A 17393-nucleotide genomic window follows, 5' to 3' on the forward strand; every position below is an offset into this window, starting at 1 on the left:
AACCACATGTTCCTAGAGACAGAAAAAATTCAGATACGTTCCCATTGTCGACAGGGGGATAGAGCCCTTTCCAAAAGGTGTATGAAAGAGGTCCCCCGAGGAAACGTTGGGGGAGCTTCAAAAATGGTCCTTGGCCCAAACCGAGGAGGGGGGAGGCATCCAGCCTGGGTTGCAGTTGGGAAAAGCCAGTTTTGGAAATTTGGAGTAGTTGAACGGAATTTCAGCAAGCCCCGTCATGGCTTTCATGGGGGAAGAAAAAAAACCCCCCAAAGCCCAGGGGAGGACCTCCTCACCCCAAGCCTTGACAATCCGCGGAAGCCCTGCTCCGTTTCCAGGGAGTTGGGTCGCCTCCGCCCTTCACCCGGATCATCCGGTTCGAAGAGTGGAGATCGCAGTTTTTGGTTGAAAAACTACATTCCAACCGTTGTTTCTTTCGGTAGATCTTCCCAATTTCCAAAAAGACATTTCAAAATTATTCCCAAAAAACTCCCAATCCACTCCGTTCCCAGATTGGTTTCAATGACGGAATGAAAGTTTGGGGGGGGGGGGGGGGGGGGGAGAGAAGACTTCTACCAACAAACAATTATCCTAACCGAGCTCTCAATGCTTGCAGTTCACAACTCTAAGCTGTTTTTGCGTCACTCCCAAGTCTTGAGTGTTCACTCCTCTTCTCCCTTCTGTTGCAGACATCCAGGAGCACCTACTATGATGTTGCTGTTCTCCTTACGGGGTGGAACGATCTCAAGAACGCCTCCTCCACTCTCTCAATCACCCCCATGTCAATGCCTTCCTCCTCCTCGCTCTGTCCGTTCTTCCCATCCTCTGCGACGCGTACCTGCGCCATCGTCGAACAGCTACTGCTATAATCTTTCCTAGGACCTTCCTATGTCATTTCTTATGACCTAAATGGCAGACATCCTAGCAACATCCTATGACCCAGAGTGTTTACAATTTCCATTTACAAGCTTGTATGAAGATAGGACCTCCAAAGCCCTTTCCTAGACCCAAATTTCTTACCGTCCTACAGACTGTCACTAGGACCTACATTTGGACCCTCATCCCCAAATCTCCCTATCATTTGCCCTCATCCCCGCTCAGCCTGTTTCTCTCATCATCTCCCTCATTCTCTTTTCATCCCCCTCTTACCCTTATCTCACCTCACGTTGGTGCGGGTGGGGTAGTAACAACCCCCTGGTAATCAGCCCTGAACCCCTTTTTTCCAAGGGTTCTGAGCAATAGTAAGGGGTACAAGCAGAGACATTTGGTGGGTAGGGTGTGGGGTCGGAAATCCAGGAGAAGGTGGGTAGGGGTTCCAGGGTCACGAGGCCCATAGTAGTGAAGCTAGCTTGTAAGCGGCCCCGTTTCTACTACCCCTACCCCTCTCAATCCCTGTGATCACCCATCCATCCTCAAACTTCACACCCTACCCCAACCTCCTTTTTTCCTCGAATTGATGACCCCTTCTCCATCACCACCCCCCAAAAGCTTATTTTCACCCCTCCTTTTTCCATGATAATACCCCAAGATTTCCCACCCCAAATCTCCACCCCCCTTCTACTTACCCCCCACCCTCGGATGACCATATGTCTTTAGCGGACTCATAACGCTGCTGTGGACCACCCCTACCCATATGATCGTCTTGTGAAATACCGGTCCTTGCAAATGACTTCCACCCCTCTTTGCAGATAGTCTGCAAATCCACCCCTCTTCGACCCAGTGATCCTCATCCGGTGGGGTACTACTCAGACCCCTACCCTATGTTTGATCTGTTTAATTACCGGTTATCCACAACCATTTTGTGACCACCCCATGGATTTCTTCATAATCCAGAGAGGTACCCCTTATTTTCCCAAGTATTCTGAAACCACCCCCTACAATTCCCAACTTAACCACCAGAAACTGTTTGTTCATCTACCCCTCGTCTACATCACCCCACCCCACTAAACCTAATTTGTTTTGTATTGGAACTTCATGAGAACTACATATCCATATTTTCTTATGATAAGACATATAATAAATACCCTTTGTATCACCCCCAATTGACTTCTAAAAATGATTACCCCATGAAACTATACCCCCACCCCAGATGGTGTACCCTCCACCCCCCGCTGCATCTCCTTTCCCTCCCCTCCCTCCTCTCGTGGTGCGGCCTCTCCTGCATGCTCACGATGCGCTCCTCGTCCGCCCTCGCCCTCGCGTTCGCTCTGACAGCTTCTCCTGAGGCTGCCGAGGCCTTCGGACTGCGTCCCCCAGTCCTCTCCTCCTCTCCCTCCCTCTCCCGTGCTGGAGTTGCCCGTGCTGGTAGCAGAGGTGTGAAAATGGTGGCCACCGCCCCGACCTCCAAGTTTGAGAAGATGAGGTTCAAGTACGGCAAGTAAGTCTAACTCTCTCTCCGATGTTTCCGGTGCTAGAATTGTTTGCTCGCGCACGCAGAGATCTCTTTGCTCGAGACTCCACTTGCCTCTGCCGCAGTTTGTCCTACAGTGTCCCCTGCTGACCATTCGGTTTCTTTGCTAGGCCATCCTTGGAGAGGGGCATCAGCCAGGAGATGAAGGATGCTCAGAAGATCGCTGGATTTGACTACAGTGACTTTGAATCCGCCATCGCTAAGTTCGACAACACCTTCCAGGTACTCGGTTAGGAAATCGCAACTCAGGTGTTTGATGGAGGTGCCGACAGGTTGGCGATGTGGTTGTTGGCCAAGTTGTGCAGTTCGAGCAAGGAGGTGCTCTTGTTGACATCGGAGGCAAGTCCAGCGCCTACCTCGGCGCTGCGGAGGCCTCCATGCAGCGTGTTGACGACATCGAGATGTTCCTCTCCATCGCCGACAACCGTGAGTTCCAGGTACCTCATCGCATGCCGACATTCGGACCCTCAGGACTGACCCCTGCCTCGCAGATCATTTCTGGTGAGGACGAGAATGGTCAGGTCCGTCTCTCCATCAGGAAGCTTGAGTTTGCTCGTGCCTGGGAGCGTGTTCGTCAGATCCAGGTAGAACTCATTCCGGCTTCTTGGATCAAGCAGACTTTGCTCTTGACATATATTGACTTTCTGCAAATTCACAGGCCGAGGATTGCACTATCATGGCTGAGATCCTCTCCATCAACCGTGGAGGAGCCTTGATCAACTTCGAAGGCCTCCGTGGATTCCTCCCAGGCTCCCACGCTCCCCAAGGTAGGAGTGCTCGAGCTTCAGAAGGCAGAATGTTGCTGATGCTTGCTTTGTTTGCACAGGCATGACTGAGGATACTGTTGGAACCATGATCCCCTTGAAGTTCCTCGAGGTCGACCAGGCCAAGAACAGGCTGGTTGTTTCCAATCGCCGGGCTGTTGTCGAGACCAAGCTTGTCAACTTGGAGCCTGGTCAGCTCGTTACTGGAATTGTTCGTTCCATCAAGCCATATGGTAGACTTTATTGCTGCAATGTGAATGGATGGTCAAAGATGAATTCACTAACATCTTGTTCTTACAGGTGCCTTTGTTGACATCGGAGGCATCTCTGGATTGCTTCACATCTCCCAAATCTCTCACGATCACATTTCCGATGTTAGCAAGGTTCTCCAGGAAGGCCAGGAGATCAAGGCCATGATCCTCACCCAAGACAAGGACAAGGGTCGCTTCTCCTTGTCCACCAAGACGCTGGAGGCTGAACCAGGGGACATGGTGCGCGAATCGCTCGAAGTGGGAGAAGTCCTTTGTTGACCCGTTAACAGATCAGGAACCCTGAGATGGTGAAAGAGAATGCTGAGGAGACTGCTAAGAGATACCACGAACGTCTCCAGGCCGAGCAGCAGGCCCGCGACCAGGTTGACACGATTTGAACGTTGTAGGTGTGCCCTAACTTGATATGCACAGGCTGCGTCAGAGCTTGTTGCTGGATTAGATCTCAACGCCCTTTCTTCTGAGGAGCTTGTTGCATAAACGATGTGAAGGACTTCTTTAGTAAAGTAATCAACACGGCACGACATTAGAGTTTGTTGATTCTCGACTTGACTTTTCTATTGATCGTACAAAACAAGATTGGAGGGAATGCCATGCATTGGAACGGTCAGGTGTTTTTCTGAACCTGGTCAACTATCCCTTTGAGATTCCATGTCTATGGTCACAAGCCTCTTGCTTAAGGACACAACTCTGCTCGTTTCGTGAGGACCATCGAAGAGAAATAATCTTGCACTCACTTCTTCGCTCGATAACAGAATCCCTCGGCCTTTCACATCATTGATATCAGTAATGCCACAGAAGCCCAACGTGATGTCCAATTCCTGCCAGAAAGTTTGCAAGAATACGTACATGTACACTTGAACCAACCTTTCGGACGATCTCAAGGATGTTAGTGACGCCCTCTTCGCCGCCACAGGCTGTGCGACGTCAGTGAAGGAAGGCACTAAGACGAAAGGCAAAGTACCCAATCCATACAACCATGGGCGTCCAATCATAGCGCAATTCGCTCCTGAGGTATGTGATAAGACAGCATAGGGGGCTTCATCCCACTCTCAGGTAGGTGGGAGAACGTGGGGACGGGAAGAGCGACAAGGAAAGAGAAGAGAAAAGCGAGGTTGAGAGTGAGAAACATGCCTAGAGCCTTCGCCTTGAGCACATCTTGTCCAGATCGAACCCCACCATCAAGATACACCTGAAGCAGCGATGGCTATCTCAGAGAGGATGGACCCTGGGACAACGACTCTTGTTCCTGACCTCCATCTTCCCTCCCACTTCCTCTACGCATTTTGTGAGGGCAGCTAGGGACGGCGGGGCACCATCCAACTGCCTTCCACCATGGTTTGAAACCTTGTGGACAGTCAAAAGAAAGTGATCGCACATGAGATCACTGGATTCAAGCTCACCACGATAGCATCTGCTCCATGAAGGTAGGCTAACTTGGCGTCCTGCGGGTCCATGATGCCTTTAATGATGAGCTTTCCTCCCCAGTGAGACTTGATCCATTCCACGTCCTTCCATGACAGCGCCGTGTCAAACTGACTGGAGGTGAAATGCGAGAGTGAGAGCACGGAATCAGCTCCGGGATAATGACCGACGATGTTCCCGAAGTTCCATCGCTTGGAAGAGAGCTGCCGGATACACCATGCAGGTTTGCTGACGACGTCGAGCACAGATTGTAGCTCCAACCTTAGCGGCAAGGTCAAGCCATTCCTGATGTCCTTGTGCCGCTGTCCCAGCACTTGAAGATCAGCGGTGAGGATGAGGGCAGAGCACTTAGCTGCCTTTGCTCTGCTTATCAGATTCTTCACGAATCCTTTGTCTCGCATCACGTAGAGCTGGAACCAGAAAGGTTTGGTAGTTCCTGCCGCCACATCTTCAATTGAGTTGATCGACATGGTGGATAAAGCGAAAGGGATGCCGAACTTCTCGCAAGCTCGGGCCGCATGCGTCTCACCGTTGGGCCACATCATTCCACCAAAACCACAGGGCGAAAGAGCCACAGGCATGGCACACTCCTCTCCGAGCACCCTTGCCTTGGTCGACCTTGTGGACACGTCTATCAGCACTCTCTGTCGGAACTTAATCTTGTTGAACTCTTCCTCGTTGGACCTGTACGTGGATTCTGTCCATGACCCCGTGTCCACGTAGTCGTAGAACGCCTTCGGCACTCTCCGCCGCGCCATCTGCTTCGCATCCTCCACGCAAAGGATCGCAGCGCGTCGCATGGCCGCAAGGTGGGTCGCAAAGAAATGAGGGGGATGAGTCCCTGAGTGAATACGGGCCAACCTTTGACTCTCAGCTCCCGGAATCATCATTCCAAGTTCTGTCACACGGCCACCGTGGCGATGGCACCCGGCCGGCAACCGCCGCAGCCCGGCCGGCGGGCCGCCGGCCGGACTCTCGGCCGAATCCCCAACGCATCCGGTCCAGGATCTTTCGTCAGCTCAAGGCCTCCCTGTCCTCAGCGCTGCCATCATCGCGGGTGCATCCCGGTATGCGTCTCATTCCTTCGGCGGCGGCCACCGCGACATCGCTGGCATGGCCGCGCGGGGAACTTGTCCTGCGCGCGCCGTTAAGTGAAGGTATCAGTTAAGTTTGGGGGACAGCTGTCGGCAGGATTGGGTTTGGTTCTAATTATTGTCCTCGTACTGATTTTTAACTTAACTTTGAGTAAAGAAGTTGCCCGGTCTGTCCGTCCGACGGCGGGCCTCCCCCAGTGGCGCCGCCTCCCCGGCGGCTCAGTGGCGCCGGGCCTCCCCTGCCCGGCGGCCAGCCGCACGCGCCGGGCGCGCGGCGGCCCGGCCCCAGGGGCGGCCCGGGCCGCCCGGCGAGAATGAGGGGGATGAGAATTGTTTGTCTTGGCAATGAGGTATGTGAGCACTAGAGGGGGCGGGGAGGAGGAAGGGATCGAGGAGGCGCTGAGGAGAGGCTATGCTCGCGATGGAGGCCTGTACGTGCCCAAGACCATCAGGGAGCTCGAGGAGGGAGAGCTGGAGAGGCTCTCCAGGCTCCAGTTCAGAGAGCTCTGCACTGAGATCCTACTCTGGTTCGCAAGCGAGGAGCTTTCGGAGGAGGAGGTGAGGGGGGTCGTACAATCCTGCTTTGAGGGGTTCTCCAGCGAAGAGATCATTCCTCTGACCATGCTGAGTGGGAGAGGGGCGCCGGAAGATGGAAGTGTCCTGGTCGCAGAGCTGTTCCATGGACCGGTACTATGCACCGTGCACTGCTTTCATGCGCTGTTTGTTGATTGGAAGGCTTTTGTTTGCAGTCAATGTCCTTCAAGGACTTTGGGCAGCAAGTTCTATGCAAGCTGTTGAACATGTTCGCTCAGAAGAAGAAGAACAAGATCTCCATTTTGGTCTCAACCACCGGAGATACAGGGCCTGCAGCGATCATGGCAGCAAGGGGACTGGAGGCGCTGAAAGTGGTGGTAACATACCCGCACGGACAGATCTCCAAGTTCCAGGAGCTTCAGATGACAACAGAGGACGCAAACAACGTGTTTGTGTACAGCTTTCAAGGAGGCGGGGATGATATGGACGCACCCATTAAAACTCTTTCCACCGACGTGTCGTTCCAGGAGCGCCATGGCCTGGCGGCTGTGAACTCGATCAACATAGGACGAGTGATCATGCAGGTAATGGACTTTCTCCTGCTTCCTTGAACGCCTCCAACGTCTCTGCGCGCCTTCACTTCCTTCTCACATCCTTTGTTCAGAGTGTGCACTATTTCTGGAGCTATTTCCGCGCTGTTGAGAAGTTGAAGTTGCCCGTTGGCAGCTCTGTGGACTTTGCGCTGCCGTGCGGGGCTCTGGGAAATGCTGCAGCAGGTCAGCGAACAGTTGATTTGACTCGTTCCCTTCAAAAGACGTCTGCTTGCTTGCCTCCGCCTCCTCCTCTTCTCGCATCCTCACTCTCCGCCTTCTCCTCTCCTTTCCACCCTCACTCTCCGCCTCTTCCGAATGTGCTCTGACCGCTCGGACGTGTTGGCCTCCATGAGTCTCCTCTCAGGCTTGCTTGCCAAGAAGATGGGCCTGCCGATCAGGAGGATCGTGTGCGGGACCAACATGAACGATATCTTCCACCGCGCCATCAGCAGCGGCGACTTTTCGAGGCACGACAAGATGATACGGACTCTGTCGGAAGCAATCAACATACAGGTCGGAATGACGGCGAACTTGTTTTGTACTGCATGGTCTGTCTGCTCCTCCTCTGTCGTTCAATCGCTTGTTTGCTTGTTCTGCATTCTGACTGAGGGACGCAGGTCCCTTACAACTTCGAGAGGATCATATACTTCCTCAGCGGCGGCGATCACAAGCTGGTCAAGGATCTGATGGGTCGAATGTCGGAAACAGGTCTGACGACATGACGTGATGTGACAATATGGCCTCGTTCATATGCGTCCTTCTTTCTCGCGCGTGTTGTTTGTGTTGAGGTGGGCGGCCACCAGTGTTGACCAAGTTGATGTTTGTAGGAAGAATTCAGGTCGAGGGTGAGCTTCTGCAATCTCTACAGGTCAACCCTTCTCGTCCTCGTCCTCGTCCTCGTCCTCGTCCTCCTCTGAGAGTTCTCTGAGAGATCTCCTCTCCCTTGCTCTGAGAGTTGTCGTTCAGGAAAATTTTGCTTCTCAACGAGTCACCGACGAGGAGATGCTCGAGGCATGTAGCCTCTGTCCTTTCTTTCCTCCTCCTTCCTCCTCGTCTGTTATTCTTCTTCAAGACCAGCAAATCTCTCCCCTCTCCCCTCTCTTCGCTCTTCTCTTGCCCTCTCACCCTCCGCCTCCCTCTCCTCGCCAAACCCCTCCGTTTCCTTTCCTTTCCTTTCCTTTCCTTCCTCCCGCCCTGTCTCCCCCTCCTCGTCTATGGAGTACCTGAGACCATAGCACAGGCGCAGCGGAGCTGCATGCTCGAGGAAGACTACTTGATGGACCCGCACACAGCCGTGGGCTACGCAGCAATCAGGAGGAGCGTCCTGTTGTGGAGAGCGCCAGGAGGGTGACTCTGCCATTTCAGGGCCTGTAAGGACGGAAATGTTGTGCTGCTGGCAACTGCTCACCCTTGCAAGTTCGAAGACGCTATCACTGAGGTAGGACGAGGAGGAAGGGAGAGAGGGGGATGGAGACGGTCGGACTTGATGTGGGTGAGAGGGAGGAGGCGGGGAGGAAGAGAAGCGGTAGCCCAGGGAGGAGGAAGAGGCTCTGAGGGGGATTTGTGCAGGCGTTGGGAAAGAAATGGGTGGAGGAGAACGAAGAGAGAGTGCGACCGGAGAGCGTCAAGAAGCTCATGAACAAGAAGGAGAGGAGGTGAAATTCGCTCTCTCGCAGCTGCTCTGCTTGCCTGCCCTCTGCTCCCCCACGCTCTCGCCGCACTCCCATGCTGAGCTTGTGCAGGCGGGGAACCTTCAGGGAGGGAGAGGACTGGACTTCACAGCTGAGGAGGTGAGTCATGAGGAGGAGGAGGAGGAGGACCTGAGAATGCGGCTGCAGGATGTTCGACCAAGGGGACTGGGACTGTTTGGCGTAAGAGTAGGAAGAGAAAGACAAGCGGGAGGAGGAGGAGGGAGGGAGGGAGGGAGGGAGGGAGGGAGGGAGGGAGGGAGGGAGGACAACTTCAGTTGTCAATTGTAACGCTCATCTCGGAATTCCATGAGACGACGATGAAAATCGAGAAGATACAAGAAAGAATATTGAGGTTGCGAATAGAATGCTATCAAGGGAATCGAGGAATCGATGGTGCCATGGTCGACTCCTTCAGCCTCCAGTCGACCGTCTCATGACTTGACGCTGATGGCCTGGGATGCCTGATTCAACCCATCAGCTCTCATCGTCGTCCTCGCAATCTTCGCCTACCTCCCACTCTTGTTGCGGTTGCAGGCTAACAGGCTGACGGATGGCTCCGACTTCAACACAGACAAACCTCTTTCGAAGTGCAAAACAGGTCAGGTTGAGAACACATCAGAACGCGATCGTTCTCTCCTGTCAAGCTCCCTGAACAGAATCCTATTCTCCCTCATTCTCCCTCCCTCCCTCCCCTTCTCCCTCCCTCCCTCCCTCCCTCCCTCCCTCCCTCCCACCTTCGCCCTTATCTTACCTTGTAAGCGTCGTCAGGTAGATCGGCCATCTTCTGCGACTTCTCGATCCAGGGATTCCACACCACCTTCACCCAGAGGTCAGGCAGGGACCTCATGGCAGGTCCTCGCTCACAGCATCGGGGAAACTGGAGGACTTGAAGATGCAGATCCTCCTCTTGTGCGACTGATCCTTGATCTCGATCTCTGCCGCCAACATCAGCGTCGCTGCTTTCTCTCCACACTCTGACTACGTCTTCCCTCCTTGTGTTCTCCTCTCCTCTTTTCCTCGCTTCCCTCCTCTCCCCTACTAACCTCCACCCCCCCAACTTCCTCCTCCTCCTCCTTATCCTGTCATGGCCCGGCCCGTGTATCACGCCCGCCATGGCGGTGGAGTCTTCAAGACTGTCGCATAATCCCACCCGCTGTCCCCTCGCCGTCCTCTCCACTCTCGTCACCTTGAGGGGTTGGCCCGTACACGCGGTCGACCTCCCCTTCGAACCGGATGGCGTCCTCTTGTTCTGTTGCGTCCATCGACAAATCTCAGTCACCATCGGCCAGTCGCAGCAGCATCGTTACCTTGTAACACTTTCCCTCCCTGCAGGCTATCCTCGTACTCGCATCCTCTTAGGCCCTCAACGCTCGTGCTTGAAATGTCGCCCACACCTGTCAGCGAGAAAGCATTCAGACAGGCCCCGAACTCTTTCCTCCCCTCCCCTCCGCCTCCCGCTCCCCTCTCCCTCCTCCCCCTCTCCCTCCTCCCCCTCTCCCTCCCCTTACCAAAATAAGTGTGAAGAGCACAGGTAAAGGTGAATTGTTCACTGCCAGTGTTCTTCACTTTCATCTTCGTTGCAAGATTTCCTTCGTCTGTCAACTCGACCTACAAAGATGTCATTTGTTTGCCAGAATCCACCATCTTTCTCTACAGATTACATCGCAACCACAGCCTGCTCCTGCTCCTACTCCTGCTCCTGCTCCTCCTGCTCCTGCTCCCGCTCCCGCTCCTGCTCCTGCTCCTACTCCTGCTCCTGCTCCTCCTCCTTCCCTATTGCTACCACCGCTAGCTCCTCCTCCTCTCCTCTACCATCTCTTCTTCCTCGTCCTGCTTACGACTCTTACGCATCTCCATCACGGTCATACCAGATAGTTGACTTGGAACGTGTGAGGCCAGGCAGAAGCCCGAGTGCTTTCCGAGTCCTTGAGTTCAAACTCAACGGATTTCTCGTCTTGCCTGTCAGATGCCGTCAATCCTTCTCCCCCCATCAACCGACATCGCACTTGGCGATCGCCCAGTCGTTGTTCTTGCGGCAAAACCCGTGCTACCGCACGCAAACAAGACTAAGTCAGAAGACACGGCAAGTAGAAGCCGACCGGTAGGAGAGCACGCAGATGGGACTCAAGTTACCTGCTCGAGGGCTCCTCTCGGACCAAACCTGGAGGACGAAAACGTCAAGACTTCCAGTCACAGGAACATCACAATGTCGCACTGAGGGAAGCAGATGGGAATCCCTCCACGGATCGCATCCTGCGGGCCGAACTTTGCTGCAGGGCTGACAAATAGCACAGACTCTTCGTTGACACCTGCGACAGGAGCTCAGGCAAGCTCGCACGGAGGACAAAAGGCGCCCAAGTCAAAACAACATCAAGGGCAGATATTCATGCACAGGAAGAAGATATTAAGACAAGGCAAACAATATCGAGACGTCCAAAAGATAGCAAGACAAGGCATAAATTTTGAGGCGGGATGCATATCAGGCCACACTTGGGAAAGTTCCTACCAGGGGACCATGTGAGTACGTGTGCCCCGTGCTTCGCAACTTCCAACTTGGAGCCAACAGAGTTTCTGAGCGACACGGTCGCTGCTTGACCCGCACCTTGAGACATGGCCAACAAGTTTCTGAGGGCATTGAAGTCATGCAGGGGAAAGGCAAACGCAGCGGGGGGGGCAAAGGGGGGGCGGGGGGGAGAGAGAAGAGGAGAGGAGAGTGGTGAGAGAAGCGGAAGGGGGAGAGGCGGTGGTGGGGAGGCGTGGGGGGCATGGTCGGCAATGGACGGCTCACACGATAAGGGATGAGAATATGGTAAGGGCACAAGCAGACTGCAAAGGCCTCATATCCCTAAGGAACTCAAGTCATCATAAGAGCTTTCGGTCTCACTTGAAGTCTCAGAATCAGCAATCTCTCTCTCTCTCTTCTCTCCCTCTGCTTCCTGTACTCCATCTGAAGGCTGCATGCTGTGTTGCGAACAGCAAGGGGGGTTGAGGGGACAGAGACAGGAACAAGAATGCCTTAAACTGGCATCAGGCCTGATATACGAGAATACGAGGCATAACCCGAGCAAGGGTTGAGGAAGGAGGAATGGAAAGGAACAAGGTTGGGGGTAGGCTGGGGTGGATCTGGACTGGGATGCAGTAGCAGAGGGTGGAGGCAGCATGGGAGCTTGCTTAGGAGCTTGCTTAGGAGGCAGCATGGGAGCTTGCTTAGGAGGCAGCATGGGAGCTTGCTTAGGAGGCAGCATAGGAGCTTGCTTAGGAGAATCGAGCCTGGCATCCGGTCTCGCATCTTTCGGCATCGAGCACAGCAGCGAGCACCACAATCTGCATCGAGCAGGGCGGGACAAGGTGGGCAGCAAGGTGGGGATGCACTGGGGGATGCAGGCAAAACAGGATGAGCGGGGATGAGGATCAGACTTTGTTGGGTTTCCCGGCCAGGGGGCAACAATGTTTAAAATGAATTTATATTTACAACGATAAGTTACGACTGCCCTGAATAGCTTACAAAAATAAAAACATTTAGAAATCATGTTTCTCGTAGTCAAAATATTTTATAATTTGACTCTGATACCAGTTCTGATTTTCAAAACTACTTGTAAAATAAGAGGTACAAAGTTCTTTATACCGTTAAAACATAAAACTATATAGGAACAAAATTGCGATATGTTTCATACAGTTAATTTCATCTAAAAGACGAAATCATCGATCTTTTTAAAATACAGATTGATCCAAGTTTTAAATTTAAAAGTTCCTCATAAAGCCTGGAGTGTGGGAGTGGGGGGGCCGGGAAGGGGAGGAGGCCACAGCATTTAAAAAGAAGAGAGGAGAGATTGGACTCTCTTTTCAACACCCTACCCCCTATCTGTCATGTAAATTGCAATAAAATATAGGGGTGGAGGTCCTTTCTTTTTGTTTCATTTCAGGCCACCGGCACGCGAGCAGAGGCCGCCGCGATGCTGAAGCGATTCCTCCTCCTGTCGGCCGCCGCCGCCGCCGCCGCCGTCTCGGTAAGGAAGACAGGAGATATGGAGGAGTAGAGATAGCGTGAAGATTGAAAGAGCTGAGAGATACGTCAAATAGCCTCTTGAGCCTTCCGATGCTAGGTTGTGCCTTGTGCCAGGACCAAAAGGCGCTAATGGTGCATACAACAAAGTGAAAGGTGGGAGGGAAGGGATAGTAGCATGAAGTGCTCTTTACGGACGACATTGAATGGCATGACTATAAGTGTTGTATGTGTGAGCTGCTGCTTAGAGAAGCTGTTGGGATGAATCACATTTTGAGTTTTTTCAACGGACTCTTCCTCCCTTTGTCTTTATACCGTATCTTTGTCTTGGCTTGTAGGAAAAAGGACGAATAGCTGTTGCATCGTTTCTTCCATCTGGCATGCCCCTCCTTCCTTTCATGCTCTGTAGTCGCTGTGCGATTTTGACCTCCATGTCGTTGCAATGTGGCTACAGCAATGGGTAGGAATGTTGTGTTGTTCCATAGGTTTTCGGAGGGAAAGAGGAATGGAGAAGGTTTTTCAGACACATTTCTCGTCTATTTGAATATCTGTGATGCAAGTTGTATTGCTGTTGTCTTGTGTTGTAGCGGAGGTCTGGGCAAAGTCATCAATTCGGCACGTGCACAACCTTACCTCGCCTCGCAATGCTGGGCGGTGCGCTGACGCTTCTCGCAGCCCTGTAACTCCAAGTCTCCTTCTCTCGCGTTCGCTGGATCTGTTCTCCCATCTATCCCACGTACCACTGCTATCTCCTCCATCCAGTCGTCCTTCGTGGGTTCGCTGGGGTGAGGGCGGTCACTTGTTGCTGGTTGAAGAGTCACGATGCGGTGCAGGCAATCAATTGTTGCTGTCGAGGAAGCAAAGGGGGATAGCGCAACGGTGAGGATGAGCCGAACCTGAGCAAGAGGGGGTTGCTGATATGTTGCTGGTCAGAGCTTGTACATGAGCTGCCGTCGCAATTTGAAGAAGGAGAAGAGGCTTCGTAACGAGATCTGCGCTCGTCAGTACCGCAAGGTGACAGAGGAGCAAGAGCCAGAAGAGGATATGGAAGAGGCTGATTCGTTCCCGACAGCCCAAGTCCAAGTTCAGGGGGAGCCGCCCAGGACGCAACGCGCGTGCCATGGAAGAGGATGCTGATAGCGAGTGGCTGTCTCAGATCTACGGACAACATACCATCTATCGCCGTGACGAGAAGGCTGTTTCCTCTCCTGTGAGTTGCTGAGGAAGTGGTGAAGGGTTTCTCACATGCTGGCAGGCTGAGAAGACTGGTGGAGTGGAAGCGAAGCAAGCAGTAGCTGCTTAGAGGGTTCATTGACTACTTTAGGGTTTATTCATCAAGTGATCACCGAGACGAATGTTTGAAGATACTTACCACATATCATATCACTCGTCAGCTCCCCCTTGGCCACTTGTTGCTCTACCTCACTCCTCACTCTTCTCCCAATCTTTGTTTTCTGCAGAGCCGTGAGAAACTGTTTGCAGTCGGCCTCGGTCAGGAAGTAGCAGACAGTGCTTTTCCAATCGTTTGAAAACTGCACTGAAGTACTCGATGATTTCCTCGCCTGTACCTCAGAGACGGTGAACTCAGCCTTGCTCGACCCCTCGATCTTCTTGATGGTCAACCTGCCCTTGTGAAGTACCAGGGTTCCTGCCTTCTGTCCCCCGAAGACGGAGTCCGACTTGTACCTCACCGTCATGAGCAATTTGCTGTTGTAGAAGACACTCTCGGGGTCTTGGATCTTCACCTCCTGCGCGGTGAACTTTTTCAGGGCATCCTCCACCGGCTCCTCCTTGAAGAAGGAGAGGAACTCCTCGTAGTCGACGCAGCCGTTCCCGTCCCGGTCGAGCTTCTGCTCAAGTGCTTCGAGGGCGGCAGGGCTGAGGAAAGGGAACTTGTCTTTGAGGACTTGCTTCATGGTTTCGTTGCTGGCCGTCTGCTCGAACTTGCACTTCATCCAGAGTTCCTGCGCGCTCCCTGGCTTCACCGCCTTCTCCGACTCGTTGAGCGCTTGCGAGTAGACCTCATCCCATCGCTCGAGCATGGCGCCGGCATCGGCTATCCGCTTCTCAGCTGACTTCTCGAGGCAGCCAGCGGTGATGAAGTCGGAGATTGAAACCGGGATGTCGTTGAGAGGAGCCGGAGGTTCATCATACAAGGCCAATAGATAGCGGCTGACGAGGACAGGATCGGACAAGTCTTGCACAGAGACAGAGTTGCCGTTGACGAGGAAGGGAAGCTTCTTGGTGAGAGCCTCAACGAAGATGACGCCGATGGAAAAGACGTCGCAGGCTGCTGTAAGAGCCGCTCTCTTGTGCTGCTCAGGGCTCGCGTAGACCGGAGTTCCGACAAATTCGCCGACCATGGTCGCACAGGCAGCTGACACGGCATTCACCTGCTTGGAAGTGCCGAAGTCAACCACCACCATGTCGCCGTTCTGTTTGCGCATGAGGTTGGCAGGCTTGAGGTCTCGGTGAATGATGCCGAGGCTATGGACCGCTTTCATGCCTTGCATGACCTGCCTCATGTCCTTTGACGCTTCCATCCACGTGAGAGGGCTTTTCAGCTTGTTCAGGAAGCTCTCGTAATCCTCGCCTACTACCAGATCCATGGCGATGTACAAGTGGGACTCGTGATATCCGTACCCGAGGAAGCGAACGATATTCTTGCTCCTGATCTTCTCGAGGTTCTGTGCTTCGACCTTCCCCCGCTTGTCTTCTTGGCCGTCGCATCTCTTGAGAGCTACGATGTTCCCGTTCTTGGGGTCTCTTCCCTCGAAGACGCTCCCCATGGCTCCTTTCCCTACGGATCTTGCAAGCAGGACGAACTTCTTGTTGTTGTTCATCAAGATCTCAACCTGGGGCTCCGCAATCTCCTCCGCCTTGTCTACTGGCTTGCTCCCCGTTTCCTCTCCATCCCTAAGGGATCGGATGTGTTGAAGCTCAATCATGTACTCCTTGGCTTCCCTCTCGTCGTACTTGCAGTTCGCTACGCTTCTAATCATCGCGTTACATGTGTCTTTGTCGACCTGAACCATGCTGTTGCAGAGCGAGCTGAGCTCGTCAGCCATCTGACGTCTCAGGTTTGAGTAATATTCACGAGTCATGGGCTGGCTCAACGTGTCCGAGGAGATGTTGGAGTCTCGAACGTGCTTGATGTCCAAGAGAGTCCGGTATGCCTGGTTCTTGGTGCTCAGCAATGCATTCTCAAGCAGGAGAAAGCACAGGATGTCAAAACTCCACTCGTCCCAAGGGACAGTCTCGATCATTCTAGCTTGATCTGGTCTCAACATACCGTACAGCTCCTTGTTCTTTCGGAGTCTGGACACCATTGATTTCGCTTCTTGCTCCGACCATTGCCTCGAATTCTTCGACTGCCACACGTGCTTGAACAAGGTCTTCAAGACCGTCGGAGCCGTGGAGAGAAGTAGCTTCTGCAGTCTGAACATCCGCAACCGTCCTTCTGCGTCATTCCCGTCTGCCAGCTTAGGCGCTGTTGCCACCACCTTCAAGAGCTGAGTCTCAAGTGCTTTCCAGCTTCCGTCGGGCTGCTTCACTGCCTCCACACGGAGCAGGTATCCCTTGGCTAACTCGTTCCAGTTCCCAGAGTATGTCTCCTTGAGAACCACAACTTCTACATCTCCGCATTTGACGGTACATGATTCTCCCTTGAGCTTGCTCGCAACTGTACCCTCAAAGACCCTATGTTCTTGCTCCTTCCATTCGAGGTTCTTGATCTCTCGCTTTGAGACGGCCTGGAGTTTGTACTCGAAACACTTGATACCAAGATCCTTTGACTGGTAGCCATGCAGCTTTAAGCACAACTTTGAAGCGTCGTCAGCGGAGCGGCAATTGATGAAGACTAGCTTCCTTTGTCTCAGAATATCATTTTGGTCGAACTTTGGAGAATCGAAGGATTCGTACAAGTCAGAAAACTTTGAGTCAAGAAAACCTTTGACTTTATCGGAGTCTGTATCGACGTCGAGGCCACAGAGCGCAACCACGCACCTGTCATTCTTCCTAGGCATTTGGTCTGCACTTCAAGCAATCAGAGGCTCGGAATACACCATGAGTCTCCTACTTTTCCTCCCCCTTTCTAATGAGTCTCCTACTTTTCCTCCCCCTTTCTAATGAATCTCCTACTTTTCCTCTCCCTTTCTACTTACTCCTCCCTTGTTTTATCATTCGCTTCTCCTTCTCACTTCCTCCCTTCCTTCCCCTGCCTCCCTCCCACTCCGACATGATCGCTCGAACCAAAAGTTGGTGGGAAGCGCTTTCACTACCCCCACTACCCCCCTCCTCCACGTATGATGACCTACCCTACCTACTGCAACGACGGTTTTATTGTTGTTGTGCAAGAGTCTACCCACCCCTTTGACGTTATCATGGAGCACCCCACCCCACCCCACTCTCCTCGGTCATAATGACCGTCGGACTGAATATTTTCCTAGCTCACTTCTACCGTACTGTTCCGTTTACTCAAAGTTGAGTTAAAGATCAGTACGAGGACAATCAGGAAGAGACGAGGGTCTTTCTTTGCCGAGTAAAGAATCGGAAAGACGAGGAGGCACCCGGCGTACGGTCACGGTCCGATCGCTGTACTCAGTGACTACTGG

General features: G+C 53.1%; 7 protein-coding genes across 7 annotated transcripts in view; 3 read left to right on the forward strand and 4 right to left on the reverse strand.

Moving 5' to 3' along the window:
• The window catches only part of GUITHDRAFT_154274 (hypothetical protein), a 2310-nt gene extending 1448 nt beyond the window's left edge, over positions 1 to 862 (reverse strand). The window contains exon 1 of the mRNA XM_005826902.1: positions 836 to 862. Within this exon, the coding sequence (XP_005826959.1) occupies positions 836 to 844 (9 nt within the window). The 5' untranslated portion in view covers positions 845 to 862. The remainder of the gene's footprint in view (positions 1 to 835) is intronic.
• Positions 863 to 2139: 1277 nt separating this feature from the next.
• GUITHDRAFT_180784 (ribosomal protein S1, chloroplastic) lies at positions 2140 to 3961 on the forward strand. The gene is made up of 9 exons (XM_005826947.1): positions 2140 to 2374; positions 2518 to 2629; positions 2680 to 2844; positions 2899 to 2991; positions 3066 to 3174; positions 3234 to 3404; positions 3472 to 3662; positions 3713 to 3805; positions 3855 to 3961. Exons 1-9 carry the CDS (start codon positions 2160 to 2162, stop codon positions 3918 to 3920), a joined length of 1215 nt encoding a protein of 404 aa, XP_005827004.1. The 5' UTR covers positions 2140 to 2159; the 3' UTR covers positions 3921 to 3961.
• A 112-nt stretch (positions 3962 to 4073) lies between these two features.
• On the reverse strand, positions 4074 to 5683 carry GUITHDRAFT_159984 (hypothetical protein; the record flags this gene model as incomplete). The annotated part of the gene is made up of 7 exons (XM_005826903.1): positions 4844 to 5683; positions 4695 to 4787; positions 4575 to 4632; positions 4405 to 4449; positions 4308 to 4357; positions 4178 to 4261; positions 4074 to 4130 (listed from the first exon to the last, which is right to left on the reverse strand). The coding sequence occupies exons 1-7, from the start codon at positions 5663 to 5665 to the stop codon at positions 4074 to 4076; spliced, it is 1209 nt and encodes a 402-aa protein (XP_005826960.1). The 5' UTR covers positions 5666 to 5683.
• Positions 5684 to 6304: 621 nt separating this feature from the next.
• GUITHDRAFT_75934 (hypothetical protein) lies at positions 6305 to 8725 on the forward strand (the record flags this gene model as incomplete). Its single annotated transcript, XM_005826904.1, is given in 9 exon segments — positions 6305 to 6646; positions 6709 to 7077; positions 7158 to 7269; positions 7451 to 7599; positions 7704 to 7794; positions 7914 to 7954; positions 8053 to 8101; positions 8322 to 8433; positions 8452 to 8725. The coding sequence occupies 9 exon segments, from the start codon at positions 6305 to 6307 to the stop codon at positions 8723 to 8725; spliced, it is 1539 nt and encodes a 512-aa protein (XP_005826961.1).
• A 483-nt stretch (positions 8726 to 9208) lies between these two features.
• GUITHDRAFT_113977 (hypothetical protein) lies at positions 9209 to 11618 on the reverse strand (the record flags this gene model as incomplete). Its single annotated transcript, XM_005826905.1, has 13 exons — positions 9209 to 9238; positions 9288 to 9356; positions 9529 to 9594; positions 9642 to 9712; positions 9928 to 10026; positions 10085 to 10171; positions 10286 to 10385; positions 10646 to 10736; positions 10784 to 10824; positions 10911 to 10938; positions 10993 to 11086; positions 11284 to 11402; positions 11566 to 11618. 13 exons carry the CDS (start codon positions 11616 to 11618, stop codon positions 9209 to 9211), a joined length of 948 nt encoding a protein of 315 aa, XP_005826962.1.
• Positions 11619 to 12717: 1099 nt separating this feature from the next.
• Positions 12718 to 14155, forward strand: GUITHDRAFT_154277 (hypothetical protein). The gene is made up of 6 exons (XM_005826906.1): positions 12718 to 12784; positions 13456 to 13565; positions 13614 to 13659; positions 13714 to 13794; positions 13853 to 13990; positions 14036 to 14155. Exons 1-6 carry the CDS (start codon positions 12731 to 12733, stop codon positions 14081 to 14083), a joined length of 477 nt encoding a protein of 158 aa, XP_005826963.1. The 5' UTR covers positions 12718 to 12730; the 3' UTR covers positions 14084 to 14155.
• An 850-nt stretch (positions 14156 to 15005) lies between these two features.
• On the reverse strand, positions 15006 to 15623 carry GUITHDRAFT_75963 (hypothetical protein; the record flags this gene model as incomplete). The annotated part of the gene is made up of 1 exon (XM_005826907.1): positions 15006 to 15623. A coding segment is annotated over one exon (618 nt), but the record flags the coding sequence as incomplete, so codon positions are not given.
• Between the last annotated feature and the right edge of the window lie 1770 nt (positions 15624 to 17393).

The sequence above is a fragment of the Guillardia theta genome, assembly GCF_000315625.1.
Source record: "Guillardia theta CCMP2712 unplaced genomic scaffold GUITHscaffold_71, whole genome shotgun sequence".
In the NCBI taxonomy this organism is placed as follows: Eukaryota; class Cryptophyceae; order Pyrenomonadales; family Geminigeraceae; genus Guillardia; species Guillardia theta.